The sequence below is a fragment of the Scyliorhinus torazame genome, chromosome 7 (assembly GCF_047496885.1).
Source record: "Scyliorhinus torazame isolate Kashiwa2021f chromosome 7, sScyTor2.1, whole genome shotgun sequence".
NCBI lineage: Eukaryota > Metazoa > Chordata > Chondrichthyes > Carcharhiniformes > Scyliorhinidae > Scyliorhinus > Scyliorhinus torazame.
The window spans coordinates 135,233,684-135,254,592 of NC_092713.1; the positions used below are offsets into that span (position 1 = coordinate 135,233,684).

A 20,909-nucleotide genomic window follows, 5' to 3' on the forward strand; every position below is an offset into this window, starting at 1 on the left:
ACCAGTTTACCTGGAATTATAATGTAGATTAATGCAGGTGAATAGAACTGAACCAAGTGTCCAAGCACTGCATGAGGTAGAATAGAATTGCTAGTGCAAAAGGAGGCCATTCGGCCCATCAAGTCTGCACTGACCCTCTGAAAACCCCTACCTAGGCGCAACTCCCATCCTATCCCCGTAACCCCACCTAACCTGCATGTCTTCGGACAGTGGGAGGAAAGGCCCCAGAGGAGGAAACCCACACAGACACAGCGGAAAGTGCAAACTCCACATGGCAGTCACCCAAGGCTAGAATTGAACTAATGAGTTTGGCCAAATGCCAAAGTGGTTCCAGACATTAAGGGGCTGCAAGATACTTGCACTGACTGCAGCCGCACTCACAACGTCAACTTCAAAGTCAGGAAAAGTCCCAATTGTCAAGTTTCGGTTTGTCTATGTGCCCAGAACAACATTTCGAACTCTTTTTGCAAAACAAAAATGCCTGCATTCATTTAGGATTATTTTGCAGCTCGGGTGCACCAACGGTTAACAGGGCGGTGGGAATAGTCAAAGAGTAAAACATACCCCACCCTAGACGCTTTACCTGAGGCAGGTTCATGCACCTTCTCCCTCCTACTGTCCCCATCCCCACTGTGCGGCTGCACCCGGCCTCCGTGCCGGTAGTTGAGCGGCTCCTTGAGTTGGAAAGCGCCGGTGGAGGCGGCGCGGAGCCAAGAGGCTGAAATCAGACGAGTGCGGATGATCTCCATGAGAGCGGAGGGCCTGCTCAGTGGGCTTTGCGGTAATGCAGGGGCAGAGTTACAGCTGAAACAAAGCCTCTGTAGCCAGAGCTACCGTTATGTTTTATTTCCAAATCTTTCCAGCAAGCGCTATGCAAGCTGTGAGGAAATGTAGAGGCCGAATTGCAGCACTATATTTCTGAGATGGACTTTGTCCCTCATTCCAAGCCGCACCTCCCCCGTCTGTGATTGGAGAGGTTTTATTGTGCGGAAGAGGCTTTGGCAAATTTGTTCAATTCACTTTATTACATTGTGCTGCTCCGTGAAGGACGTGGTTTTCAATTGTTTTTAGCCGCTGACGGCGTAGAAACAGGCTCCCCCTGCTCAAAAATAACTTATTTGCGTTAACCCCTCCTCCCTCCTGGTGCCGGAGGAGGCCCTGGGGAGGCGGCAGCGCAGGGAGTTGTGGTGCTGGAGGCAGTCACAGAGGAGCAAGGCCGCCTAGTTCCGATGGCAGGGATCTTGGATGAGCAGGACTTTATCAGGACATGGAAAATAGAGAGAGCATTGTAGATGAGCTGATTTAATAATAATCTTTATTGTCACAAGTAGGCTTACATTAACACTGCAAGTTACTGTGAAAAGCCCCTAGTCGCCACATTCTGGCACTTGTTTGGGTACACAGAGGGATGTCCAAATTACCCAAAGCAAGTCTTTCAGGATTCATTGGAGGAAACCGGAGCACCCAGACGAAACCCATGTAGACACTGGAGAACGTGCAGACTCCCCACAGACAGCGACCCAAGCCGGGAATCAAACCTCGGACCCCGAGGTCGGGAGGCAGGACAAGAGCATTCAAAAAGTCAAATATCAAGAGATTCTGGGCATTACAGTATCTTGTACAAAAAGCTTTGACGAGTCATCCAGCCGAAATGTTAGCTCCCTTCTCTCCACAGATGGTGTCTGACCTGCTGAGATTGTTCAGTATTTTTTTTTGTTTCAGATTCCAGCATCTGCAGTAATTTGCTTTTATATTGTACAAACTGTTTTTAAAATCTGCCTTGCACACTAAGCAGAATAAATGACTGAACAAACATGATGTACATGTATAAAAGCAATTTACTGCAGATGCTGGAATCTGAAACCAGAGAAAATGCTGGATAATCTCAGCAGGTCTGGCAGCATCTGTAGGGAGAGAAAAGAGCTAATGTTTCGAGTCCAGATGACCCTTTGTCAAAGCTGCATGTACATGTAGGCCTTGAACGTTCCCAGCCTTAATGATTATGTTGAGAATATAGGTCCAAGCGAAAACCTAATAGTGTTTCCCTTTTATTATGAGAAATCAAAGCTGGCTGAGCATGTCTTCTGTCACTGCTGTGACATAAAGTTAAGTATGGTCCCACACAATAGGGCAGTGTTTTTCAAACTTTATTCCCAGAATCCACTTTCGCCAACTGGTCGACCTTCAGGACCCACACTGGCTCACCTTCACGACACAGGCCATTTTCACTTATCTTTAATGCAAAAGCCTGCTTGGTTCTCATGATCTCAATTAAATCAGGTTCAAAGGAGGAGAGAGTAATGCGCACATCAGGTGCAGACAGCCAGTTCCTTTGTACTGTCAGCATCTTTGTGAAAACGAAAAATCAAACCTCACAAATGTAGGTCACCGTGAAGGGCAATAGCAACAAAATATTTGTTTTACTCAGCACTGGAGAATCCTGGGAGATGCTACTCCAGAATTCTGGCCGCCTCACAGACTTTTGGTGTGTTCTTAATGTGGTTTTAGATTTAGATTTATTGTCATGTGAACCGAGCTACAGTTAAAAGTATTGTTATGCACAGTCCAGGCACATCGCTCCATACATGAAAAACATACAAGATATGATAAATACATAATAAGATGTCTTACAACACCAGGTTAAAGTCCAACAGGTTTGTTTCAAACACCTGCTTTCGGAGCACTGCTCCTTCCTCAGGTGAATGAAGAAACATATATATAGACAAAGTCAAAGATGCAAGACAATGCTTTGAATGCATTCAAAAATTTTCAAAGGGCAGCACGGTAGCATTGTGGATAGCACAATTGCTTCACAGCTCCAGGATCCCAGATTCGATTCCGGCTTGGGTCACTGTCTGTGCGGAGTCCTCCCAGTGTGCCTGTGGGTTTCCTCCGGGTGCTCCGGTTTCCTCCCACAGTCCAAAGATGTGCAGGTTAGGTGGATAGGCCATGATAAATTGCCCTTAGTGTCCAAAATTACCTTAGTGTTGGGTGGGGTTACTGGGTTATGGGGATAGGGTGGAGGTGTTGACCTTGGGTAGGGTGCTCGTTCCAAGAGCCGGTGCAGACTCGCTGGGCCGAATGGCCTCCTTCTGCACTGTAAATTCTATGATAATGATAATAAATGAAATGAAAACCGCTTGTCACAAATAGGCTTCAAATGAAGTTACTGTGAAAAGCCCCTAGTCGCCACATTCTGTCGCCTGTTCAGGGAGGCTGGTACGGGAATTGAACCGTGCTGCTGGCCTGCCTGGGTCTGCTTTAAAAGCCAGCGATTTAGCCCTGTGCTAAACCTGCCCCTGGTGGGAACTCAAAACAAATTAGTCAAACATGATTTGCCCTTCATAAAACCATGCTGACTCTGATGGATAGTGCTTTGGCTTTCCTAATGTCCTGATATTACGCCCTTAATAACTGATTCTTTTTTTAAAATAAATTTTGAATACCCAATTATTTTTTTCCATTTAAGGGGCAATTTAGTGTGGCCAATCCATTTAACCTACACATCTTTGGGTTGTGGGGGTGAAATCAACGCAGACACAAGAATGTGCAAACTCCACAGACAGTGACCCAGGGCCAAGATCAAATCCAGGTCCTCAGCGCTGCAAGCAGCAGTGCTAACCACTGGGCCTACGTTAGCATTTTTGCAATCCACTGGAATCTTTCCCACATCCATGGAATTTTGGAATATCATAACCAATGGATCCATTATTTCTGCTGCCACTTCCTTTAACACCCTAGGATATAGGCCATCAGGCCCTGGGGACCTGTCTGCCCTCAATACCAAGAGTTTGCTGAGTACCGTTTCCCTATTCATAGATCATAGAATTTACAGTGCAGAAGGAGGCCATTCGGCCCATCGAGTCTACACCGGCTCTTGGAAAGAGCACCCTACCCAAGGTCAAAGTCAACACCTCCACCCTATCCCCATAACCCAGTAACCCCACCCAACACTAAGAGCAATTTTGGACACTAAGGGCAATTTATCATGGCCAATCCACCTAACCTGCACATCTTTGGACTGTGGGAGGAAACCGGAGCACCCGGAGGAAACCCACGCACACACGGGGAGGATGTGCAGACTCCGCACAGACAGTGACCCAAGCGGGAATCGAACCTGGGACCCTGGAGCTGTGAAGCAATTGTGCTATCCACAATGCTACCGTGCTGATTGTTCCAAGTTCCACCCTTTCTATTACCTCTAAATTGCCCATTCCTATAGGAGTGGTACTAGTGTCCTCAACAGTGAAAACTGAGGCAAAGTATTGATTTAGCATCGCTGTCATTTCTGTGTTCCCCACTTTTAACTCACCAGTTTCATCTTCCAAGATTCCAACATTCACCTTCACAACTCTCTTCCCTTTTATGTATCTGTAGAAGCTTTTGCTTTCCTTTTTGATATTCTGTGCTAGTTTTTTTTCCTAATTTACCTCAGCTTTTTTATTATCCCTTTGTTCATGTTTGAAAGTTTCCCGATCTTCCAGTCTGCCACTGGCCTTAGCAATATGATATAACTTCGTTTTTGCCTTTATAATATCCTTGATCTCCTTGTTTAGCCAATGATGTTTTTTTACCCCTCTTCCCATCTTTCTTCCTTGCTGGGATAATTTTAGTTGTGAGGAATTGAGTATCTCCTTGAACAACTGCCACTGCACACCAGCTGTCCTACCTTTTAGCCTTCCTGCCCAGTCTATACGGGAGAAATCTGACCTCAAGCCTATGCAATTTCCTTTGTTTTATTCCAGAACACTAGTGTGGGACTCCACTTTCTCATCCCCAAACTGAATTCTTAAATTCTACCGTACTATGGTCGCTACTCCCTAGTGGATTCTTAACTGAGGTCATTAATTAATCCCTCATTACAAAATACCAAATCGAGAGTCGCTTCCTCCCTGATTGGTTCCCAACATACTGTTCCAGGAAACAATCTCTAATGCATTCAAAGAACTCTGCCTCCAGAATCTGTTGCTGCGTGTTCTCAAAGTTCTGTATCTTCTGCCCTATGGAAGAGGTTGAAAGAGAGAGTAACCAGGGTGGGAGGTGTCTTTGATTATGCTGCCCGTTTCCCAAGGCAGCGAGAGGTGTACACAGAGGATGGGGAGGAGGGTTTGCATGATGGACTGGGTTGTGTTCATGTCTCTCTGTAGTTTCTTATGGTCTTGGGCTGAGCAGTTGCCAAACCAGGCTGTGATGCAGCCAGATAGGATGCTTTCTATGGTGCATCTAGAAAAATTGGTAAGAGTCATTGTGGACATGCCGAATTTCCTGAGCAAGTATAGGCACTGTTGTGCTTTCTTGGTCATAAGATGGACCAGGACAGGTTGTTGATGTTTCCACCTAGGAATTTGAAGCTGCCAACCAGCTCCACCACGACACCATTGATGCAGACAGGGGCCGAAGCGACACTTCATTTCCTGAAGTCGATGACCAGTTCCTTAGTTTTGCTGACATTGAGATTGTTGGCATTGCACCATGCCACTAAGTTCTCTATCTTCCCCCAACCCCTGTACACTGACTCAACATTGTTTGAGAACCGACCCACTACAGTCATGTCATCAGCAAACCCGAAATGGAGTTGGAGCTGAATTTTGCCAGAAGAAACAAGATCTCGCTGCTGGCCACTGGCAGGCCGCCCTCTGCCGCTGGGAACACACGATGGAGGAGGAAAAGTCCCACCCCATGTTTATCTGTTTATGCTAAAATGTAGATGAACTGATTCCGCATGGAACTTACAGTACAGAAACAGGGGCAGCACGGTAGCATTGTGGTTAGCACAATTGCTTCACAGCTCCAGGGTCCCAGGTTCGATTCTCGGCTTGGGTCACTGTCTGTGCGGAGTCTGCACATCCTCCCCGTGTCTGCGTGGGTTTCCTCCTGGTGCTCCGGTTTCCTCCCACAGTCCAAAGATGTGCAGGTTAGGTGGATTAGCCATGATAAATTGCCCTTAGTGTCCAAAATTGCCCTTAGTGTTGGTTGGGGTTACTGGGTTATGGGGATAGGGTGGAGGTATGGACCTTGGGTAGGGTGCTCGTTCCAAGAGCCGTGCAGACTCGATGGGCCAAATGGCCTCCTTCTGCACTGTAAATTCTATGATAACAGGCCATTCAGCTCAACTAATTCTTTCTAGTATTTCCCACAAGCCTCCTCCTTCTTTAATTCTATCAGCATTTACCTTCTATTCCATTCTCCCTCATATATTTATCAATCTTTCCTGTAAATGCATTATGATGTTAATGTATATGGGCGCACTACATACTCTCAACTTGCTGGAAGCATGTGAAGAATAATTTCCAGGCCACAAGCACCATCTTTGTTATCCAAGTTGCCCACAAGGATGTTAGTATCTTATTAATTATTCAAGAGGCCGGGATTCATCAAATTTCTGAAAAGTCACTCTTAAGAAGAAAAATATTTTAAATATAAATTTAGAGTACCCAATTCTTCTTTTTCCCAATAAGGGGCAATTTAGCGTAGCCACTCATTTCCTTTTTCAAAGAGTTAGTCACAATCAGTTGTTAAAGGGGTTTTAGTTTAATGTCGGGGGATTAAAATTGGGTGTGTTCTTGATTGATGATCGTGTTCTTTTTACATTCTAACTCGAAGCATCAGTTTTATTTTATTCTATCGATAACTTTTTAATTATCAGTAAAAATATATACAAAATAAAATCCTTCAGCGGCAATATCAATATGTGATAATGAAAAAGCTTTTCCACAAGTAATTGGCGGCGGCAGCAATGCCTCGATTCGAGGATGACGTCTGCTCAGGGTCGTGAGTTTCCGTCGTGGGTCTTCATGTGACTAAACAGGCCGATTCCAAACACACAGATCTTTGGGCAGATGGAATAGGACATCCTACAAGGTAGTGCGATGCAGAGTGCAGGATTTGTTTCCTTTCTTTCTCTGCCCCATCATTAAGTCATTGTGAGTGAAAGCGTGATGCAGCTGAATGGGCAAGTTGTCACCATTTTGAAAGATTGGTAGAAAGCTCCTCCCAGTCATTAACGTCAATGATGCCACGCTTCAAGGAGAGCTTCAGAATATCTTTCCCTTTTATCCTTTGTCCTCTCCTGGAATGTTGGTCATTTGAGAGTTGAGAAAACAGGACCTGGCAGAGGTGGTGTTTTTTAGCCATCCGGACAAATCGATTTTGCAGGGGTTTTGCTTGAACGCTCATAGAGCTGGCTTCAAGGACACTAGCAGAGATATTGCAGATTGACCAGGTCTACTGCAGTACAGGGGTGTAACAACAACTGCTCTGTACAATCGGATTTTATTTGACGTAAGGAGGTCTTTATATGTTAAAGGCTGAGCTGAAACATTAGATCTGGTGTTGGATTGCCTCATCAATGGTGGCTTTTTGAGAAAGATGGGAGGTGCTGAACTTACCCCAGCGTCTCTCCTTCAACCCCAGCGGCTCTCCTTCAACATATATGGGAGGTTGAATATTTGGCTGACCATGCTGATCAGTTTAGTTTTGGTATGAAGGTGACTGAGGTTAAAGAGTTTTCCATCTGGACTAAGGTCTTTCAAAGTATGGGTTTCAACCTGCGGGTGGATGTTAGAAAGGCCATGGAGTTTCGGGTCACATGTAATTGGATGGGGGTGGAGGGTAGAATTTCTTCAAATTATAAATTTAAAAGTACCCAATTCATTTTTTCATCCAATTAAGGGGCAATTTAGCGTGGCCAATTTATCTACCCTGCACATCTTTGTGTGAGTTGTGTGAGTGAGACCCACGCAGACACAGGGAGCATGTGTGAACTCCACACAGTGACCCAAAGCTGGGATCGAACCTGGGTCCTCAGTGCCGTGAGGCAGCAGTGCAAGCTTGTACATATAATCATTCTATAGTTTTAATGATGTCTCCGTTTTGCAGAAAATTATTGCTGCACATGTAGAACGGGCTTCTAAAACGGAGGAAATTTTGAGGATAATAGTGGCAGCAAAAATAAATAAATAGCCATCAATTAACTCCAGAATTCTCTTGGGTAAATATTTGAGGGGGGGGGGGGGGGGTCAATTAGTGACCTCATTGACTGATTTTAGCTCAGTTGGCTGGACAGCTGGTTCATGATGCAGAGTGAGGCCAACAGCACGGGTTAAATTCACGTACCAGCTGAAGTTATTCATGAAGGCATAGCCTTCTCAACCTTGCCCCTCGCGTGAGGTGTGGTGAAGCTCAGGTTAAATCACCACCAGCCAACTCTCCCCGTCAAAAGGGGAAAGCAGGTCATCTTAAATGGATATGGATACTTTACTTTAACCAGTGGAGTAAATGTCCATATAATGCCCATTTAAAATTCAAGTTGAGAATTTGATAGCAGCTCCCAAATGTCTGTTCAGATCAAGTGTTGCAGTAATTCCATAAAAAATGATGAGAGATAGAAAGACTATTTACCAACTCTCACAACACGTTATATTGTCATGGAAGGAGCAAATCAACGATTACATTTGACATTCAATAGGCATCTACCTACGATTCAGCAATTACAACAATAGACATGGAAAGCATTTGAACTGAATTGCTGCATTTACTCAGGAACGACTTCTTGATTTGTTGTCTGGAAATTCGAGAGACTGAGCAGGACACAAAATATTAAAAGGTTAAATCGTAAATTTTATGTATGGAAACAGCAAGGTTATGAGCATTCAATGTCATTAGTTGGGAAAACTGAAAGAAAATTCTGGCATCTACACAAAAAATGTCAAAATTGGAGCAAAGAAACTTTCTTTTTTTCCCAATTAGGGGCAATTTAGCAAGCCAATCCACCTATCCTGCACATCTGTGGGTTTTGGGGGGTGAGACCCACATAGACGCTGGGAGAATGTGCAAACTCCACCCAGACAGTGACCCGGGGCCGGGATCGAACTCGGGTCCTTGGCGCCTTGAGGCAGTAGTGCTAACCACTGCGCCAGTGCTGTCCTTAAAGAAACTTTCAAACTGGTGAAATCAAGCCTTTTAAAAGCAAAGCTAGAAGACTCGGGTGTGAGTTGCTGGGGCGTGTATGGGGCAGAACCAACATCTAGCTGATTTGCTTCAACGTTGGATATAATCCTTTTGGCCGGTTATTGACTTTCCACAAATGATGTTGGATCAAACTGCTGGGGCTCAATGCCATGCTACATTCTGGGTAAATGAACATGGCATAGGTCCTGAAGGCCAGCCAGTTGGCACAAATGTTTTAAAAATACACTGATCTAAATGGTTATTTAATATTGCCGCCAGTTGACCTTGAATGAAATAGCATGGGGGCTATTACACAGCCTTGCTTGACCTGGTCCAGAATTTTAAGATGTCTGTTTCAGATCTCCCACTCAAGACAGTAGCAGCCACATCATCATGAAGCAATTCCAGGATTGAGATGAAGTTTTTTGGGCATCCATATCTTTGGTGCACAATGCACAGAGACTCACTATTTACTAATCAGGTTGATCAATGCAATGAAGAGTCCCTGGTGAGGTTCTCAACATTTTTGTTAGATTTTTTTTTTTTTCTTTTAGAAACAAAGACCATGTTAGAGATTCCTCTGGAACATCTAAACCCACACTTCGCCTCTGGGAGGATTTCCTCAGTCACAAGAAGTAGGCAAATGCATGTCAGGATTTTCCCTGCTACAGACAAAAGGGAAAAACCTCAATAGTTTCCACAACAGGATTTCTCTCCCTTCATGTGGTAAAATGACCACCAATCTGAATCTTAGACCCAGTACAGAATTGGACACTTTAAATTAAAGCCACAGTCAGAGCCACAGTTAGCACTGCTGCCTCACGGCACCGAGGACATGGGTTTGATCCCGACCCCGGGTCACTGGAGTTTGCACATCTCCCCGTGTCTGCGTGGGTCTGACTCCCACAATCAAAGATGTGCAGGGTAAGTGGATTGGCCACGCTAAATTGCCACTTGATTGGAAATATTTTTTCAAAACAGCAAAATTCAGAACACTAGACAGAGACAGACAGCCGGGCAAGACATCGGAAGAGAATCAGCCCATTCAAATTAATCAATTGTTGTGGATTGCTCAGATAAAGTCAGATTTTCTGGCACCTAGATTACCTTACATAGGATAAGGTAAAGTGCAGACAATGCACCCGAGGATGGACATCTGGGAGGAGTTCCTGGTGTCCTAGAGTTGTAATCGGCAACTTCTTTGGATGTTGCATAACCCCGCTTAGTGACCTCATTGGCTGAGGGCCAGAAAAGCTTCTGGAAGGGCACGAAGAGAGGGATAAAATGGAGGCATCTAGTGCCCTTCCTAGCGAAAACATAAAGCAGAGGCAATGGAGAAGTCTCAACAGCAGACCAGAGGACAGTACGAAGCAGTGTGCGAGAGCCACCTTTGCAGCCAAAGGCCCTGAGACGACCAAGACTCAGAGGATTGGATTTGTTTAATGTCAAATGCACCGTGGTACAATGAAAAGTATTTTTCTACGAGCAGCTCAAACAGATCATTTAGTACATGAAAAGAAAAGAACAAACATAATAGGGCAACACAATGTAAATACATAGACACCAGCATCGGATGAAGCAATCAGGGGTGTAGTCCACAAGAGGGTCAGTCCATAAGAGGGTCATTTAGGAATCTGGTAACAGCAGGGAAGAAGCGGTTTCTGAATCTGTGCGTGTTCTCAGACTTTTGTATCTCCTGCTCGATGGAAGAAGTTGGAAGAGTGAGTAAGCCGGGTGGAAGGGGTCTTTGATTGTGCTGCCCACTCTCCCCAGGCTCTTGGGGCTAAAGGGATATCATGGGGAAGATGGGTTCAGGGTATTGAACTTGATCATAATGAATGGTGGAGCAGGCTGAAAAGGGCCAAATGGCCTCCTCCGGTTTCTATTTTAACATAGAACTTAGAACATTACAGCGCAGTACAGGCCCTTCGGCCCTCGATGTTGCGCCGACCTGAGAAACCACTCTAAAGCCCATCTACACTATTCCCTTATTGTCCATATGTCTATCCAATGACCATTTGAATGCCCTTAGTTTTGGAGAGTCCACTACCGTTGCAGGCAGGGCATTCCACTCCCTTACTACGCTCTGAGTAAAGAACCTACCTCTGACATTTGTCTTATATCTATCTCCCCTCAATTTAAAGGTATGTCCCCTCGTGCTAGACATCACCATCCGAGGAAAAAGGCTCTCACTGTCCACCCTATCCAATCCTCTGATCATCTTATATGCCTCAATTAAGTCACCTCTTAACCTTCTTCTCTCTAACGAAAACAGCCTCAAGTCCCTCAGCCTTCTCTCATAAGATCTTCCCTCCATACCAGGCAACATTCTGGTAAATCTCCTCTGCCCCTTTCCAATGCTTCCACATCCTTCCTATAATGCGGCGACCAGAATTGCACGCAATACTCCAAATGCGGCCGCACCAGAGTTTTGTACAGCTGCAACATGACCTCATGGCTCCGAAATTCAATCCCTCTACCAATAAAAGCTAACACACCGTACGCCTTCTTAACAACCCTCTGGGTGGCAACTTTCAGGGATCTATGTACATGGACACAGATCTCTCTGCTCATCCACACTGCCAAGAATCTTACCATTAGCCCAGTACTCTGTCTTCCTGTTATTCTTTCCAAAATGAATCACCTCACACTTTTCTGCATTAAACTCCATTTGCCACCTCTCAGCCCTGCGCTGCAGCTTATCTATGTCCTGCTGTAACTTGCAACATCCTTCCGCACTGTCCACAACTCCACCGACTTTAGTGTCATCTGCAAATTTACTCATTTTCTATGGATGCTTCTATGTAATAAAATCTGTTAATGTTAGATACTGTGAAATAATTATTTGTGGACTTCTCCATATTTCTTCTCTTCCTGTTGCACAAGTCAATTATTCTGGGTCTTGTACAAACGTACAGCAACATGGAAAGTTTTACCATATTTCTCCTGGCAAGCTAGTCATATATACATAAAAATCCAAAACAAAAAAATGTTTGAAATACTCAGTCGGTAAGCATGAATCTGTTCAGTGAGAGAGAAAAGACCTTTTCTCTCTCCATAGACGTTACCAGACCGAGTATTTCAGTTTCCAACATACACAGTATTTTGCTTTTGTTTTGGTACATAAATTGGAACTAGTTTCACACTTTTAAAAAACCTTTGATTTTAGTAACTTAATGGCCAGCACATCCTAATACTGTGATCATACTTAAATTTCCATCAGCACGGTCTGCATTCTATTTTAAAGTAGGGATCGTTTCCATTTATTCATTATCGTTCGAGAATGCCAAGTAATTAATATTTATCTCTTCTGTTCAGTGCCCTCACTCAACCCAAATTGTTTTGTCTGACTATCAGAATGTCAAGCATTATCAAGCCTGATGGAAATTTCCAGGAACAGATGATATTCATCCCAGGATTTTAAAGTAAGTAGAACATTGCCGACACCCTAACAATAATCTCATCAAATTCTCGTGATTCATGAGCCATTCCTTTAAGAAACGAGAGAGGGAAATAAAGGGGTCTAACCAATGACATGGTTCAGATGGTTAGAGTGTGGCATAGAATAACACCAACAGTGCTGATTCAATCCTCACAGCTATCAAGATGGCATATGATTAGCAATCCTTGGACAATAAATGAAGAGAACATAGTAAGAAGTCTTACAACACCAGAGAAATCTTACAACACCAGGTTAAAGTCCAACAGGTTTGTTTCAAATCACTAGCTTTCGGAGCACTACTCCTTCCTGAGGAGCAGTGCTGAGGAAGGAGCAGTGCTCTGAAAGCTAGTGATTGGAAACAAACCTGTTGGACTTTAACCTGGTGTTGTAAGACTTCTTACTGTGCTCACCCCAGTCCAACGCCGGCATCCCCACATGAAGAGAACATGGCAGAGACTTTGAACGAGTATTTTGCATTGGTCCTCACATGAGACAACACAAAAAACATCCCAAGAATAGGAGGAAAGCAGGAAGCAAAAAGGACAGAGGAACTTGAAACAATCAGCTCGAGAGAAAATGTACTTGAAAAATTAATGGGGCGAAGGGCTACACTTGATGGCCTGCATCCAAGGGCCTTGGGCTGCAAAGATAGTGGTCACGTTAGTAGTAATCTTTCAAAATTCTGTAGATTTTGGAAAGGTTCCAGCAGATTGGAAAACTGCAAATATAACACTACTGTTCAAGAATGAAGGAAGACAGAAAGCAGGAAATTGTGCCAGTTTGTCCAACACAGTATTGGGAAAATGCTGGAATACATTGAAGTATTGGTAGGACACTTGGAGAATCATAATACAATCAGACAGAATCCCTTTTGTGGAAGGGAAATCATGTTTGACAATTAGATTTGAGGATGTTACAAGCAGAGTGGATATAGGGGAATAATGTATTGAATTTCCAGAAGGCATTCTATAAGGCGCTATGAAAAAGGTTACTGCAGACGACAAGAGCTCATGGTATTGGGGGGTGATAAATTAGTCTGGATGCAGAATTTGACAACAGGAAACAGTCAGAATAAATGGGTAATTTTCACTTTGGCAAACTGAAATCTCAACTATTTCCAATCTACTTTAATGACTTAGATGACTGTATTGCAACCAAATTTGCAGAAGATTTGGGTAGGTAGGAAAGCAAGTTGTGAGGAAGACAGTCTGCAAGGGATATAGATAGATTAAGCAAAAAACTTTGCAGAGGGGGCATAATGGCCTGTAACCTGAGTTCCAGGACATTGTAACTGGGGTGGAACCCCAATGAAGTGTACCCTCCCCGCTCCCCCCAATAAGGGTTGCATGGCAAGAGTCTGGGAAGTTCAAACTTTTGTTGGGCAATTGGCCTGCAATGGGAACCATCCAATAGTACAATATAAATTGCAAACCACAGATGGTTCCGACTGTCTTACCAGAATAATTACTCAGGAAATGTTGGAAGAATCAAAACCCCCAACCCCCCTTGAACCAACCAACACTCCTGCACCGTACAAAGGTATCTTTTCCCAGGCTTCTCAAAGTGGCTGGGCCAGACCTTCAAACTTATTGCTATTAAAAAAAAGGGACGCATGGCCTTCTAACTTCAAAGCTGCTGCCCTCAACACACTGCCTCAGGCACCCCACTGCATTAGATTAGGTCTTGCTCAACCGGAGTCAGAGGGTTTGGCATGAAAGGAGCATCTGTATTTTAAAGGTAAAAAATTAGAAGCCAAGTGGCAATCAGACTCCGAATTGAGACTGCACAGGATTTCACGACCAATGTGCGAGGTTGTCCACTTGGCATGAAGAACAGAGAAGCAAATTATTTAAATGGAGAGACAGGGGCGGCATGGTGGTTAGCACTACTTACTCACGGCGCCGAGGACCCGGGTTTAATCCCTGCCCTGGGTCTCTGTCCGTGTGAAGTTTGCACATTCTCCCAGTGTCTGCGTGGGTCTCACCCCCGCTGTAATCCAAAGATATACAGGTTAGGTAGATTGGCCACACCAAACTGCCCCTTATTGAATAAATATAAATTGGTCTTCCAAATTTATTTTATTAAAAATATGGCAAATGGAATGGTGGCTGTATTGCAAGGGATGTCTTGCTACAACTGGACAGGGCATTGGTGAGAGGCACTTGCGCTAGTTTTTAAGCAGTTGAGAGAATGTTCACGAGGCTGATCCCTGGGATGAAAGGGTTCTCGTATTACTCGAGTTTAAAAGGAAGAGGTGCGATTGAGACCTTTGAGGGTAGATGCTGGCAGGATGTTTTCTCACACGAGGGAAATCTAGAACTAGTTTAAAAATAAGGGGTCTGCCATTTAAGATGAGGATGTGGGGGAATTTCTTCTCAGATTAGTCTTTGGAATTCTCTTCCACGGAGAGCAGCAGAGATCATGAAATATAATCAAGGCCAAGTTAGACAGATTTTCATTGAAAAGAGTAGGAGGTCAGACAGCCTGTCCCCAAGGTCACAATCAGATCGGCCATGATGTAACTGAACGGTGGAGCAGGCTTGATGGGTCAAATGGCCTACTCCTGCTTCTTTTGTTCTTGAGAGAAGGGGAACAAGGGTATTATAGACCAATTAGCCTAACTATGTTGTCAGGGAATTATTAGTATATCAATTAGGAAAGGAGTGACTGAACCTTTAAACTTTTCACCCAGAGAGCATCAGCATGAACTTGCAAAGTGTAGTCATGCTAATGGATCTGATTGAATTTTTTTTTTACAGAAGTGACTAAAGCAATGGACAGAGGAATGTCTATGGATGGAACCTAAATAGATTTTCAGGAAGCATTTGGTAAAGTCCCTCATAAGAGGTTGAAGCTAATGGAATTGAAAGCAAACTATTAACCTGGTTTGGAAAGTGGTAGGAGATGGAGTACGGATAATGGGCAGATACTTCAATTGATAGGATGTGGCTAGTATTGTCCTGTATGGATCTGTGTTGGGGCCTCAATTATTCACCATATTTTGATGGTGAAATAAAAAGCCAAATGCCCTAGTTTGGTGATGACACAAAAACAGACATTAATGTAATGGGAGTGTCAGATCATAAAGATAAATTAATAATTTAAGTGAAAGGGCAAAACTGTGGTAAATAGATTTTAATGTAGGCAAATGTCAGGTTATTCACTTTGGATACGGAAGAGCTAGAAAAGGAGTACTTTCTAAATGGTGAAAAATTAGCTAAAGTGGATGTCCAAAAAGACCTGGGTGACCAAATGTATAGTTCATGAACAGGTGCAGAAAAGAATCAAGTTAGGAATGGTGGTCTTTATCCCAAGAGGACTGAAAAACAAGGAGCTATGCTTCAGTTATACAAATCCCTGGTTAGGTCACACCTGGAGTGGAGTGCTGTTAATACAAGACGCATTCGGAATGATATACTGGATTTGGAGTGAGTGTGTTTGGACTCTAAAGGTTAAATTATGAAATTACACAAAATCTGGCTGGAATTTAGAAGATTATGGGGTGATTCGATCAAAGTTTTCACAATACTAAATGATAGATAGGATTGAGAGAGGAACTATTCCCACTGGTCGGGGAATCTAGGAAAGGGACTGAAGCGGTGGGGAAGACATCATCTAACAATTAGAACCAGTGGTCAAATACCTGAAACATTAATTGTTGCTCTCTCCACAGAAACTGACAGACTTGTTGAGTATTTCCAACATTTTGTTTTAGGAGGAAATTCAAACTCCCTCTTTTCCATCAAATGGTGCCTCAAGATAGTTTATTCCCACAGCACAGACATGATCTCAGCTTAACATCACATCCAAAGAATGGTATTTCTGACAGTACAGCATCACTATCACACTGAAGAGTATCTGCTTTGCTTGACCTCTTCTGGATGTCTGACCCGTCATATTGCTGAAGAGCAACAGGAATTTTATACTTGGCCTATGATATGCCTAGACTCAGAAATTTATGTAGTACCATTGGTTATTCAGAGAGGGAAAATATTCTATTAATTAGAACAAATGGCCATCACCCTGATAAACACTCTGGAAAAATACCAGTTTCTAGTTGCTACCCCATGTAGTTTCCCTCTCCCTTCCTATTTTCAGGTCCTCGAAGAATCCACCTACAACAAGGACTAAACAGACATTTTAAAAAGACTGAACTAACACCTGACAACAACTTGCTTCAATTGCGAATTGTAATGTGGAGTCAAATTCATATTTATCTTTTGCTGTTGCTGTATTCAAAAACTATTAGAGTTGGACCTTGAAAGGTTAAAGTTTTCTTCTTTTTGGATATCAGCTGCATTGTACAAGTTAATCTTCCTTTTTATGGACCAACAGTTCAAAACAAAACTGCTTCAGAAGATAGCAGTCATGTTGAAATTGAACATTTGATCAAACCCAATATAACCATAAGGAAATAACTTCTGTTGTTCACAACTTGTTTTAATTATCCCACCATCTTGAGCCCAATGATATCATTTATTCAACAATTCAAACAAACAGCAGGCAGTGAATGATTTACCTGGCTTCTGATTTTTTATCCCAGAAATGGCAGTTTAATATAATGTAACTATTTCAATTTTTACACACCAGCCTTTTTGCATTTCTATCATTGCTAGATACAAATAAGTTCAAAATGTTTTTTTTAAGCTGTGAAAGGTACAAATTATACTTCTGCATACAGTATGCAGATATTCGATACACAATACCAGTTACATCATGAGAATTTGCTTGCTTGAGGTGGAGGTCCCAGGAATCCCCCAGCCTGTTTGGTAGCTGCACGTGAAGGAGCCAGACCCAGGAGTTTCTGAATATTCTGGGAGAAGAAAGAAAATGTAATAGAATATTGTTTGAAATAAAGTTCAGTAATACGATCACACAAAATTGAATAATGTAAATCAGTAACAGACCACAAAGAAACTAAACTTAATATAAATGCACCAAAAACATTGGAGTGAGCTTTCAGTGCTGTTGGCTTCATAATATTCTTAGATGTAGATTTTTCTTACATTAGCCACAGCCCAAAAGTACAGAATGCAAAAAAGATACCTGCAAATTAACTAGTATTAGGTCAAAAAATGGAATTACGGTTAAATGTTTGTTCAGTTCAAAATGGACTGAAAACAAGGGTCATCTTTTTCTTAATGCAAGCATCAAGCCAGACGGTACTGAATATTAAAATGTGGAAAATGTTGTTATCCACAAACACACAAGAGCAGCAGATAAACCCACCCATCCTAAACACAGGAAATGTGAACGAACTTTTAAGGCAGGATTTAAACTTTTTCCTTCCCTTCCAAGGTAGTGAGTAAACAGCAATCCTGTGACCCCAGATAAAATCAGCAAATCGAGTCAGACTCGCAATCAAGCACTCATTAACCAATTCCACTCAATAGAAAATGTACAGAACATTAAACAAAAATCTATTGTACTCTAGGCTGTCAATTAGAAAATACAGTACAGTATGAAATCCATGCGAGTGAAACTGTTACACATTGAGAATATATAGGTAAACCAGGCAGATACATTTCATAGTTTATCATAGAATTTACAATGCAGAAGGAGGCCATTCGGCCCATCGAGTCTGCACCGGCTCTTGGAAAGAGCACCCTACCCAAGGTCAACACCTCCACCCTATCCCCATAACCCACCCAACACGAAGGGCAATTTTGGACACTAAGGGCAATTTAGCATGGCCAATCCATCTAACCTGCACATCGTTGGACTGTGGGAGGAAACCAGAGCACCCGGAGGAAACCCACGCACCCACAGGGCGGATGTGCAGACTCCGGACAGACAGTGACCCAAGCCGGAATCGAACCTGGGACCCTGGAGCTGTGAAGCAATTGTGCTATCCACAATGCTACCGTGCTGCCCCTTTGACATTTGTGAAGTCAAATAACTTCTAAGGCATTTACAGTTAGTTTAAAGCAGGCATTATTTTCTGTGATGAAATCGTTTAAAAAGGAATGTGCTGAGTACTAGCATGAGTGTTCATTTGAACTGAATGGCATTGGCCTTAATCCATATTATATACCGAGCTAAATTGTTAGTAATGGCTCGCAAACTTGAAGTCAGTTAAAGAAAGATTAGCCTTTGCCCTATGTAAATTTATAAAGTTAGGGCAGCAGGGTGGCGCCAAGGTTCGATCCCAGCCCCGGGTCATTGCCGTGTGGAGTTTGCACATTCTTCCCATGTCTGCGTGGGTCTCACCCCCACAACCCAAAGATGTGCAGGGCTGGTGGATTGGCCATGCTATATTGCCCCTTAATTTAAAAAAAAACTTATATATTTGCATGCTAAGTCTCTGTTGGCAGTCTGGTGCTCTGTGTATATGTATATGTGCGTTTAATATCTACATTTCTTTCCATTCTCTATGTGAATGTTATGTTTAACATCTACATTTCTTTCCATTCCTTCTCATGCCTGTACATAGCAATTTATTAATTGCTTACCTGTCGAATGGACATTGTACATAAAATGTACAAGAAAATAAAAGAACAGTCAGTATAATCTTCACCAAGAAGGTTGCGGTGAGACAATCCCTGGATGTACGACAAAGGCACAAATGGGAGCTTAGCTACCACTCTTCCATCAAATCTGTTAAGAGAAAACCTCAAATTACACAAACAGTTCACGATAGGGCGGTTAAAGCACCAGGAGTGATCAGGAAATCACAAGATTCTCTTGTTTGGTGCAATTGTCAGGGCCGATTTTTGAAAAGCATAACTATAGAAAGGAAGTGAATTTTAAGGGAGCTCAGATAAAAACCATGAGACCAAAGCATGTGGTTTGTGGACTTTTAAACTCAAGAGGTTAACATAGATTCCCCATCATTCCTTTTTAATGGTTTATTATGGACTTAATAAAATGAAAACAAGTTGCATTAAAAACAATGTGGCCAGAAAATAAAAATAACACGTTTTCAAAGATACAAGGGAATTATTTTGCTGCTCCAGTCCAGTCCGTGGTACAGAGTAAAAGATTCTGTCTAATGTATCCTTATACTCGGGCTACTGAAAAAAATTGAGAATGGAGGACCTTGAACAAGGCAAAACAAATTGCCAAATGTTCTTTTATGTTTTAAACATAAAAGTAAAATGTTTGAAAGTTGCACTATTTGAATAATGGTGACATCTCAAGCACTGGAATGTTGCTTTTAGCTGGTGGTGGGAAGGGGGGGGGGGGGAAAAGAGAGAAAGAGACTGAATATATATATTTTTTTTAAATTAAACTGGCAACAGGCAATGAAATCAATTGTGAAGAGTGGCAGTCTTAACCATTAAATCTTTAGTCATTCGTCCTGAAATATTTACCATTCTGAGAATCAACAATTTAAAAATGCAGTTTATCATCAAAAGCAACTGGCCATTTCTTCCTAGTGTACTGACTGGCATTTAGAGTCAATAATTCATAAGAGTCCTCAGTTGTTGCAATAAAAAAAAAGTCAGAAGGTTATACCTAAACAAAGACTTCTATAGGCATGTAATATAAAAAAGGGTGGGACTGATTAGAGACCAAAAGAGGAATGAAATCCATGCATGAATGCAGAGGGAGGGCATGACTGACGTACCAAAACAAAGTACTTTGCATCCATCTTTACCAAGGATGAATGGATGCTGCCTATAATTACAGTGAAAGATTAATTAGGCTAGACAATTGTGCTAAAAATAGAAGAGGATTAAAAAGGATGGCTGTATTTAAAGTTGACAAGTCACCAAGAACAAAGAAAATTACAGCACAGGAACAGGCCCTTCGGCCCTCCCAGCCTGCGCCGATCCAGATCCTTTATCTAAACCTGTCGCCTATTTTCCAAGGATCTACTTCCCTCCGTTCCCCGCCCGTTCATACATCTGTCTAGATGCATCTTAAATGATGCTATCGTGTCCCTTCTACCACCTCCGCTGGCAAAGTGTTCCAGGCACCCACCACCCTCTGCGTAAAAAACTTTCCACGCACATCTCCCTTAAACTTTCCCCCTCTCACCTTGAAATCGTGACCCCTTGTAATTGACACCCCCACTCTTGGAAAAAGCTTGTTGCTATCCACCCTATCCATACCGCTCATAATTTTGTAGACGTCAATCAGGGACCCCCTCAACCTCCGTCTTTCCAACGAAAACAATCCTAATCTACTCAACCTTTCTTCATAGCTAGCACCCTCCATACCAGGCAACATCCTGGTGAACCTCCTCTGCACCCTCTCTAAAGCAACCACATCCTTCTGGTAATGTGGCGACCAGAACTGCACGCAGTATTCCAAATGTGGCCTAACCAAAGTCCTATCCAACTGTAACATGACCTGCCGACTCTTGTACTCAATACCCCGTCCGATGAAGGCAAGCATGCTGTATGCCTTCTTGACCACTGTATCGACCCGTGTTGCCATCTTCAGGGTACAATGGACCTGAACTCCCAGATCTCTCTGTACATCAATTTTCCCCAGGACTCCTCCATTGACCGTATAGTCCACTCTTCCAAAATGCATCACCTCGCATTTGCCTGGATTGAACTCCATCTGT

The 20,909-nt window shown here is 42.9% G+C and overlaps 2 protein-coding genes across 3 annotated transcripts in view; both read right to left on the bottom strand.

The window, feature by feature from the left end:
* Positions 1–1,013, bottom strand: part of LOC140426583 (4-trimethylaminobutyraldehyde dehydrogenase-like) — an 89,309-nt gene extending 88,296 nt beyond the window's left edge. Inside the window, exon 1 of one of the 2 annotated variants that reach the window (XM_072511526.1) lies at positions 584–1,013. In XM_072511526.1, coding sequence (XP_072367627.1) covers positions 584–749 — 166 coding nt within the window. In that variant the 5' untranslated portion in view covers positions 750–1,013. The remainder of the gene's footprint in view (positions 1–583) is intronic. The other variant, XM_072511527.1, reaches the window with a different exon arrangement.
* Positions 1,014–8,395: 7,382 nt separating this feature from the next.
* The window catches only part of tmco1 (transmembrane and coiled-coil domains 1), a 63,447-nt gene continuing 50,933 nt past the window's right edge, over positions 8,396–20,909 (bottom strand). The window contains exons 6-7 of the mRNA XM_072511529.1: positions 18,844–18,988; positions 8,396–17,204 (exon numbers count right to left, since the gene is read on the bottom strand). Coding sequence (XP_072367630.1) covers positions 17,106–17,204; positions 18,844–18,988 — 244 coding nt within the window. The 3' untranslated portion in view covers positions 8,396–17,105. The remainder of the gene's footprint in view (positions 17,205–18,843; positions 18,989–20,909) is intronic.